Below are 10,433 nucleotides of genomic sequence, written 5' to 3'. Positions count from 1 at the left end.
TCGCCGGACCCCGATAAAGCGAAAACTCCAGCTCGGGCTAGTAGCCGAAGACCTTGGGTCCCCCTCGGTCGGTAGGCGAACGCCAGGGTTCGGAGGACGGAACGTGGAGCAACACCCCCAGGTCTCAAGGACGCCCTGATCCACTGTCGAGAACGCTCGAGGCACGGAGACCCCAGCTAGGGCGGAACGTCGACTGCGGATCCCGGAGGACCCTCCCAGGAGGGTAGACCAGCGAACCCGAGCCGGCGAAGAACCCCGACGCACCCCCTCCACGATGTCGGGACCCCGACAGGCGGCGGCGGACCCCCGACCATCGATTGACCCCCAGAGGCAGAGAGACTCTCAAAGCCCGGAACCCCGGCTGATGAGAGCCGCCTCCCGGCGGAGGACCCCGGAGCCCGAGGACGCCCCCCGGACAACGACGGAACATCCCGAGCGACAGCGGAGCCCTCCGGACCCCCATGGCGCCTCAGTGACGACGGCGGGCCCTGAACGGCGACGACCCCCGGACCCCGGGGGCCCCGAGGATGCCCCCCCCAGGGTCTCCCCACGCTGGTGGAGGAGCCCCGAACCCCCCGACACCGGATCCCCCCATGGACGACCCAGGGGAAGGAGCAGACGTGACGGCGCTCACGTTCCTCCCCTTCCCTCTTCCAAACAAGCTGTTCTGCCCGACCTGCCACCCGCCGAGACAGTACAGGTCGCACGGCGACATGAACAAACACCTACGGCGCTTCCACCAGCTGCGCCTAGCTTTTTACTGCTCCCTCTGCGGCACCGAATACGAGGCCTTGAAGCTCCTCAAGAACCACCAGAAGGTATGCCAAGGCCACGGAGCAGAGAGGAGACCCGGCACGCTGGTGAGGTCCGCCGCCCCGGCCCGGCGCACCCAGGCCGCGGCGCGGAGACCCGCTAGACCGGCCACTCCACCGACAACCCCACCGGACCAGACCTCCGAGGACCACCCTACGGAGAGACCTGCCCCAACGACGCCACCGTGCAGGCCTCCGCCCAGGGACCCCCGACCGAACGCGACGCCCCGACCAGACAGCCCTCCACCAGGACCCCCGGGGCCACCCGAGGCCCCCACCCCGCCGAGGATTCCGGAGCCGCCGGGAGGAACCGAGCCACTGGGTGCCCTCCGGCCCCCGAGCGTGCCGGAATCTCCCAGTGCGGAGCCCTCCCCACAGCAGAGGATGCCCTCTCCATGGCAGACCCTCTGGCTGGAGGAGCTCTCCCAGGCCACCACCTTCGAGGCTTTCGAGGCCTCGGTGGCCCGGCTCACACAGGAGCTCTCGGCGGCCGCCCGGCCCGGCCAACCCCGAGGAAACAACAACAGACCGGCGACGCGACGAGACCACAGGCCCCAACCGCAGAGGCGACCCAGGCGCCAGCGCTACGACCCAGCGGCAGCCTCCCGGATCCAGAAGCTGTACCGGGCCAACCGTCCCAAGGCGGTGAGAGAGATCCTGGAGGGACCCTCGGCCTTCTGCCAGGTCCCCCGGGAGGCTCTTTTCAGATATTTCAGCAGGGTCTTCAACCCTCCAACGGATGCCGCCACCCCACGCCCTGCGACTGTCGAAGCGCTGACCCCCGTGCCCCCGGCAGAGGGGTTCGAGGATACCTTCACGCCGCAGGAGGTGGAAGCCCGCCTGAAGAGGACCAGGGACACCGCCCCCGGCAAGGACGGGATCAGGTACGGTCTCCTTAAAAAACGTGACCCGGGCTGCCTTGTTCTTTCTGTTCTCTTCAACAGGTGCAGAGAGTTCCGGCGCACGCCCGCCGCCTGGAAGAGGGCCATGACGGTCCTCATCCACAAGAAGGGAGACCCAAACGACCCGGGCAACTGGAGACCCATCGCCCTGTGCTCCACCGTCGCGAAACTCTACGCCGGCTGCCTGGCGGGCCGCATCGCCGACTGGGCGGTGACCGGCGGAGCCGTCAGCCGAAGCCAGAAGGGCTTCATGTCCACGGAGGGCTGCTACGAGCACAATTTCACCCTCCAGATGGCCCTGGACAACGCCCGGAGGACCAGGAAGCAGTGCGCGGTGGCGTGGCTGGACATTTCCAACGCCTTCGGGTCCGTGCCCCACCGCCACATCTTCGACACCCTCCGCGAGCTGGGCCTGCCGGACGGCGTTACCAACCTGGTGCGCGAGCTCTACCACGGCTGCACCACAACCGTCCGCGCCACCGACGGGGAGACCGTAGAGATCCCCATCCGGTCGGGAGTGAGACAGGGCTGCCCCCTCAGCCCCATCATCTTCAACCTGGCCATGGAACCGCTCCTTCGAGCCGTGGCAGGCGGCCCCGGCGGGCTCGACCTCTACGGCGAGAAGCTGAGCGTCCTGGCCTACGCCGACGACCTTGTGCTCCTCGCCCCCGACGCCACCCAGCTGCAGCAGATGCTGGACGTGACGTCCGAGGCGGCCAGGTGGATGGGCCTGCATTTTAACGTCGCCAAGTGCGCTTCCCTGAACGTTGACGGGAAGCAGAAGAGCCGCGTCCTGGACTCCACCCTCACGATCCAGGGCCAGGCGATACAGCACCTGCGTGACTGAGAGGCCTACTGCCACCTGGGGACGCCCACCGGCCACCGGGCCAGGCAGATGCCGGAGGAAACCATCAACAGCATCGTGCAGGACGCACGCAAACTGGACTCGTCCCTGCTGGCCCCCTGGCAGATCGACGCGGTGAACACTTTCCTCATCCCCCGCGTCGCATTCGTCCTGAGAGGCTCGGCGGTCCGCAAGACCCCACTCAAGAAGGCGGACACCGAGATCCGACGGCTGCTCAAAAAGTGGCTGCACCTCCCGCTGAGGGCCAGCAACGAGGTCCTGCACATCCCCTACCGGCAGGGGGGTGCCAACATGCCCCGCATGGGAGACCTCGGCGACATCGCCGTGGTCACCCACGCCTTCCGCCTCCTGACCTGCCCGGACGCGACGGTAAGTATCATCGCCGCCAGCGCCCTGGAGGAGACCGCCCGCAAGAGGATCGGCAGGCAACCCACCGGACGTGACTTGGCCACCTTCCTGAGCGGCTCGCTGGAGGGCGAGTTCGGCCGAGACGGCGGGGACTTTGCCTCGCTGTGGAGCCGAGCCCACAACACCACGCGCCGCCTCGGGAAGCGCATCGGCTGCGCCTGGACTTGGACCGAGGAGCTCCGGGAGCTGGCAGTCTCCCTGCAGCCAGCCCCGCACGCCGACTCCGTGACCGTGACGCCCCGCACGAGGACCTTCCTGGACAGGTTCCTGAAGGACGCCGTCCGCAACAAATACGCCGGCGACCTGAGGGCCAAACCCGACCAGGGCAAGGTCTTCAACGTCACCTCGAAGTGGGACGCCAGCAACCACTTCATGCCTAGCGGGAGCTTCACGGACTGGCGCTTCCTCCACCGCGCCCGCCTCAAGTGCCTGCCTCTCAACGGGGCCGTCCGCTTCGGCCACCGGGACAAGAGGTGCCGACGGTGCGGCTACGCGGCCGAGACCCTCCCCCTGTGCTGTGCAGCTGCAAGCCGCACGCCAGGGCCTGGCAGCTCCGCCGCAACGCTGTCCAGGACCGGCTGGTGAGGGCCATCCCGGCCGCCGCGGGGCAGGTCTCCGTCAACCGCACCGTCCCAGGCTCCGAGAGCCAGATGCGCCCCAACATCGTGATCACCAACGAGGAGGCCAAGAAGATCATCATCGTGGACGTCACCATCGCGTTCGAGAACCGGCGCCAAGCCTTCACCGACGCCCGGGCTCGCAAGCGGGAGAAGTACGCCCCGCTGGCCGACACCTTGAGGGGTCGCGGCTACGACGTGACGGTCGACGCGCTCATCGTGGGAACGCTCGGAGCCTGGGACCCCAGTAACGAGAGCGTCCTGCGTGCCTGCCGCGTCTCCCGCCGCTACGCCAAGCTGATGTGCTGCCTCATGGTGTCCGACACCATCCGGTGGTCCCGCGACATTTACGTGGAGCACATCACGGGCCACCGCCAGTACACGGACCCCAGCAGAAGAACAGCCGCCGGACCGGACCCAGAGGGGACCGCCTGAACCGCCCCCCCTCTGCAACAGACGGACCTTCGCTTCAAGAGGACTCATCAACGACGGACGACGACCCAGCGCCACCCAAAGAGGACCCCCGCGATAGACTATATCTAGACTGAGACACTTCATCTTCAGACCACTTCTTCCACCATTGCGGACCATTTTCACGGGTATGTGTGTTTCTATCCTCTATTTCTCTCAGCGTCGCGAAACACCCCCCCCCCCTCCCCATCCCCACTCCCCTTACCCCCAGGCTTAGTTGGCTAACTTTGTATCATATGTAACCTAGTTGTGTTCCCAACCTCACCCCCATCCTTTTATTGTTAGTCCCTCGCCCGGGCGTTCTGTATTTCCCTATCAGCTTTGTCATCTTTTTTTGGATTTACCGTCCTTACCATCTACTAATAAAAGTCAATCTGTTCTTATCCGGTCGCGCCGCTCGCAGCGGCGATGTCGCGGGCGGCGAGTCGCAGCCTTCGCAGGGTGGGACGGACTCGTCGTCCAGCAGCTCGCAGGGCAGCAGCCAGTCGTCCTCCAGCTCGGGCACGCTCAGCTCCCTGGACACGGTGCCCACGCAGGAGCTGCCCCCCATCCCCGAGGACCAGGAGCCGGAGGAGCCGGCCCCGCGGCCGTGGGGGCGCCTCTGGGCCATTGGTGGAGGCTTCATCAACTACGCAGGGCACAGCGCAGTGTAAGCCAAGCTGCCCACAGGGGAGCGGGTCCACATGCCGTTGGACTTTGTAACCGCCTTGAGAGAGCAGCGATGTCAGACTGTGTCAATGACGAGTGTTGGTTTGGCAGAGACAAAAGCTGTGACTACAGCTTTTCTAGGATAGGGCTGTCCAAGACAGGTTTCTACCAGAACTACAGCAAGAAGCATTTCCTAATTTTCAAGGAAACGGGACCACAAAACTCCTGCGTTGCCTACATAGAAGATCACAGTGTGAATGGGACCTTTGTAAATAAAGAGCTTATAGGAAGAGGGAAAAGGCTGCCGCTGACCCACAATTCTGAAATTGCACTGTCTGTACAGAGTAACAAAGTGTTTGTATTTTCTGATCTTATGGTGGATGATCAGTCGGGGTACCCCAGAGAATTCAGAGAGAAATATATCATGTCAAAAACTTTCGGAAGTGGTGCCTGTGGTGAAGTCAAACTGGCGTTTGAAAAGGCCACGTGTAATAAAGTTGCTGTAAAGATAATCAATAAACGGAGATTTATGACAGCTGCTGTGAGAGAGGCAGATCCAGTGTTCAATGTGAATACAGAAATAGAGATTTTGAAGAAAATAAATCACCCCTGCTTAATCAAGATTAAAAACTTCTTTGAAGCAGAAGACTATTACATTATTTTGGAATTGATGGAAGAAGGAGAATTATATGACACAGTGTCAAGACCAATCAAGATGAAAGAAGCTACCTGCAAGCTGTATTTTTATCAGATGCTGTTGGCTGTAAAGTACCTTCATGACAATGGTATTATACACCGGGATCTCAAACCAGAGAATGTGTTACTTTCATCTTCTGAAGAAAATTGCCTTATAAAGATTACAGATTTTGGACAATCCAAGATTCTTGGAGAAACCTCTCTTATGAAAACATTGTGTGGCACTCCCACGTACCTTGCCCCTGAGGTTCTAAATTCCCTTGGGACTGAAGGCTACAGCCGTGCTGTGGACTGTTGGAGTTTAGGAGTTATTCTTTTTGTATGCTTATGTGGATATCCTCCCTTCAATGAACAAAATACTAAACTGTCTCTGAAAGAGCAGATCACTCAAGGAAAATACACATTTATTCCAAAGGAATGGAAGCATGTGTCTAATACAGCTTTGGACCTCGTGAAGAAGCTGCTGGTTGTGGACCCAAATAAACGACTTACAACAGAAGAAGCCTTAGGGCATCCCTGGCTTCAAGATGAGGCTGTGAAGGATACGTTTAAACAACTACAAAAGCAAATAGGGTTCTCTCTGGATTCTTCCCAGGCATCAAAAGTGCCAACTACAATGAGAAAACGTCTCCATGACAAGGAAGAGGAGCCCGGATCTCCTAAGCGTGCTTTTCCTTCCACGTCATTTAAGAAACCAATGTGAAAAGAAAGGAAAGAAAGAGACTTTCTTTAATTGCTGCTTTCTTCTTTGAATAGTTTAGATTTTTATAAAAAGTATTTTTCTTAATAATGAAATAATGGTTTTGAACTAATCATAGGTAAATAAAAATAACTTTGAAAAAAAAAAAAATCTGTTCTTATCAGTTTAATCGCTGAAAAAGACGGAGAAACACTTATTTTCGCCCCGCGCCCGGCCTGGTATTGCACTATTTCCAGGACCGGCGCCGAACCCAGTCCGGCAGACTGCCGGAACTGTAGAAACAAAAAGTGAGCTGACTAGCAGCTTGCTTTCCTTTCTCCTGCTGCAGCGAGGGTTCTCGTCAGTCATGACGGGCTAGAGAAGGCGGTGCCACCAGTACGTCCGAAAGGGTATCCGGTTGCGCAAGCGACCGTGCTTCCCAGTTTAGTAGCCAAAGGGTGTTCCGGTTCGCCAGACCCCGATAAAGCGAAAACGCCAGCTCGGGCTAGTAGCCGAAGACCTTGGGTCCCCCTCGGTCGGTAGGCGAACGCCAGGGTTCGGAGGACGGAACGTGGAGCAACACCCCCAGGTCTCAAGGACGCCCTGATCCACTGTCGAGAACGCTCGAGGCACGGAGACCCCAGCTAGGGCGGAACGTCGACCGCGGATCCCGGAGGACCCTCCCAGGAGGGTAGACCAGCGAACCCGAGCCGGCGAAGAACCCCGACGCACCCCCCCACGATGTCGGGACTCCGACAGGCGGCGACGGACCCCCGACCATCGATCGACCCCCGGAGGCAGAGAGACTCTCAAAGCCCGGAACCCCGGCTGACAAGAGCCGCCTCCCGGCGGAGGACCCCGGAGCCCAAGGACGCCCCCCGGACGACGGAGCGCCCCGAGCGACAGCGGACCCCTCTGGCGCCTCGGTGACGACGGCAGGCCCTGAAGGGAGACAACCCACGGACCCCGGCGGCCCCGAGGATGCCCCCCCTGAGGGTCTCCCCACGCTGGTGGAGGAGCCCCGAACCCCCCCGACACCGGACCCCCCCACGAACGACCCAGGGGAAGGAGCAGACGTGACGGCGCTCACGTTCCTCCCCTTCCCTCTTCCAAACAAGCTGTTCTGCCCGACCTGCCACCCACCGAGACAGTACAGGTCGCACGGCGACATGAACAAACACCTATGGCGCTTCCACCAGCTGCGCCTAGCTTTTTACTGCTCCCTCTGCGGCACCGAATACGAGGCCTTGAAGCTCCTCAAAAATCATCAAAAGGTATGCCAAGGCCACGGAGCAGAGAGGAGACCCGGCACGCTGGTGAGGTCCGCCGCCCCGGCCCGGCACACCCAAGCCGCGGCGCGGAGACCCGCCTGACCGGCCACCCCACCGACAACCCCACTGGACCAGACCTCCAAGGACTGCCCTACAGAGAGACCTGTCCCGACGACGCCACCGTGCAGGACTCCACCCAGGGACCCCCGACCGAACACGACGCCCCGACAGGACAGTCCTCCACCAGGACCCCCGGGGCCACCCGAGGCCCCCGTCCCGCCGAGGATTCCCGAGCCGCCGGGTGGCCTCCGGCCCCCGAGCGTGCCGGAATCTCCCAGCGCGGAGCCCTCCCCACAGCAGAGGATGCCCTCTCCATGGCAGACCCTCTGGCTGGAGGAGCTCTCCCAGGCCACCACCTTCGAGGCTTTCGAGGCCTCGGTGGCCTGGCTCACACAGGAGCTCTCGGCAGCCGCCCGGCCAGGCCAACCCCGAGGAAACAACAACAGACCGGCGATGCATAAAGATCACAGGCCCCAACCGCAGAGGCGACACAGGCACCAGCGCTGTGACCCGGCGGCAGCCTCCTGGATGCAGAAACTGTACCGGGCCAACCGTCCCAAGGCGGTGAGAGAGATCCTGGAGGGACCCTCGGCCTTCTGCCAGGTCCCCCGGGAGGCTCTCTTCAGATATTTCAACAGGGTCTTCAACCCTCCAATGGATGCCGCCACCCCACGCCCTGCGACCGTCGAAGCGCTGACCCCCGTGCCCCCGGCAGAGGGGTTCGAGGATGCCTTCACGCCGCAGGAGGTGGAAGCCCGCCTGAAGAGGACCAGGGACACCGCCCCCGGCAAGGACGGGATCAGGTACAGTCTCCTTAAAAAACGTGACCCGGGCTGCCTTGTTCTTTCTGTTCTCTTCAACAGGTGCAGAGAGTTCCGGCGCATGCCCGCCACCTGGAAGAGGGCCATGACGGTCCTCATCCACAAGAAGGGAGACCCGAACGACCCGGGCAACTGGAGACCCATCGCCCTGTGCTCCACCGTCGCGAAACTCTACGCCGGCTGCCTGGCGGGCCGAATCACCGACTGGGCAGTGACCGGCGGAGCCATCAGCCGAAGCCAGAAGGGCTTCATGTCCACGGAGGGCTGCTACGAGCACAATTTCACCCTCCAGATGGCCCTGGACAACGCCCGGAGGACCAGGAAGCAGTGCGCGGTGGCGTGGCTGGACATTTCCAACGCCTTCGGGTCCGTGCCCCACCGCCACATCGTCGACACCCTCCGCGAGCTGGGCCTGCCGGACGGCGTTACCAACCTGGTGCGCGAGCTCTACCACGGCTGCACCACAACCGTCCGCGCCACCGACGGGGAAACCGCGGAGATCCCCATCCGGTCGGGAGTGAGACAGGGCTGCCCCCTCAGCCCCATCATCTTCAACCTGGCCATGGAACCGCTCCTTCGAGCCGTGGCAGGCGGCCCCGGCGGGCTCGACCTCTACGGCGAGAAGCTGAGCGTCCTGGCCTACGCCGACGACCTCGTGCTCCTCGCCCCCGACGCCACCCAGCTGCAGCAGATGCTGGACGTGACGTCAGAGGCGGCCAGATGGATGGGCCTGCGTTTTAACATCGCCAAGTGCGCTTCCCTGCACGTCGACGGGAAGCAGAAGAGCCGCGTCCTGCACTCCACCCTCACGATCCAGGGCCAGGCGATGCAGCACCTGCGCGACGGAGAGGCCTACTGCCACCTGGGGACACCCACCGGCCACCGGGCCAGGCAGACGCCGGAGGAAACCATCAACGGCATCGTACAGGATGCACACAAACTGGACTCGTCCCTGCTGGCCCTCTGGCAGAAGATCGATGCGGTGAACACTTTCCTCAACCCCCGCGACGCGTTCGTCCTGAGAGGCTCGGCGGTCCGCAAGACCCCACTCAAGAAGGCGGACACCGAGATCCGACGGCTGCTCAAAAAGTGGCTGCACCTACCGCTGAGGGCCAGCAACGAGGTCCTGCACATCCCCTACCGGCAGGGGGGTGCCACCGTGCCCCACATGGGAGACCTCGGCGACATCGCTGTGGTCACCCACGCCTTCCGCCTCCTGACCTGCCCGGACGCGACGGTAAGTATCATCGCCGCCAGCGCCCTGGAGGAGACCGCCCGCAAGAGGATCGGCAGGCAACCCACCGGACGTGACCTGGCCACCTTCCTCAGCGGCTCGCTGGAGGGTGAGTTCAGCCGAGACGGTGGGGACTTTGCCTCGCTGTGGAGCCGAGCCCGCAACACCACGCGCCGCCTCGGGAAGCGCATCGGCTGCACCTGGACCTGGACCGAGGAACGCAGGGAGCTGGCAGTCTCCCTGCAGCCAGCCCCGCACGCCGACTCCGTGACCATGACGCCCCGCACGAGGACCTTCCTGGAGAGGTTCCTGAAGGACGCCGTCCGCAATAATTACGCCGGCGACCTGACCCAGAGGGGACCGGACCCAGAGGGGACCGCCTGAACCGCCCCCCTCTGCAACAGACGGACCTTCGCTTCAAGAGGACTCATCAACAACGGACGACGACCCAGCGCCACCCGAAGAGGACCCCCGCGATAGACTATATCTAGACTGAGACAATTCATCTTCGGACCACTTCTCCCACCATTGCGGACCATTGTCACGGGTATGTGTGTTTCTATCCTCTTTCTCTCTCAGCGTCGCAAAACCCCCCCCTCCCTCCCCATCCCCACTCCCCTCTCCCCTTACCCCCGGGCTTAGTTGGCTAACTTTGTATCGCATGTAACCTAGTTGCGTTCCCAACCTCACGCCCATCCTTTTTATTGTTAGTCCCTCGCCCGGGCGTTCTGTATTTCCCTATCGGCTTTGTCATCTTTTTTTGGATCCATCCTTACCATCTACTAATAAAAGTCAATCTGTTCGTATCAGTTTAATATCTGATATGTCCTCGATGTGAGGACTTTATATTAAATGGATTTTTGGAACTGGGAGATGGACTCGGAGCTTGCTCCATCCACTCCACGCATGGGTCTGGTATTACAGTGCCTCGAGGAGCGGTACACCTCCC

The 10,433-nt window shown here is 61.8% G+C and overlaps 1 protein-coding gene and 1 non-coding gene across 2 annotated transcripts; both read left to right on the top strand.

Annotated features, from left to right (window-relative positions):
- The first annotated feature begins 274 nt into the window (after positions 1-274).
- LOC132249470 (serine/threonine-protein kinase Chk2-like) lies at positions 275-6,167 on the top strand. The gene is given in 7 exon segments (XM_059724665.1): positions 275-541; positions 1,233-1,432; positions 1,520-1,640; positions 2,121-2,224; positions 2,735-2,826; positions 4,445-4,714; positions 4,717-6,167. Coding segments are annotated over 7 exon segments (2,460 nt in total). The 3' UTR covers positions 6,123-6,167.
- A 4,069-nt stretch (positions 6,168-10,236) lies between these two features.
- Positions 10,237-10,433, top strand: LOC132247869 (U2 spliceosomal RNA). The gene has a single exon (XR_009459284.1). It is a non-coding gene; the product is annotated as a U2 spliceosomal RNA (small nuclear RNA).

Source organism: Alligator mississippiensis, chromosome 1, assembly GCF_030867095.1.
Source record: "Alligator mississippiensis isolate rAllMis1 chromosome 1, rAllMis1, whole genome shotgun sequence".
In the NCBI taxonomy this organism is placed as follows: Eukaryota; Metazoa; Chordata; order Crocodylia; family Alligatoridae; genus Alligator; species Alligator mississippiensis.
This window is presented reverse-complemented; position numbering and strand designations above follow the sequence as displayed.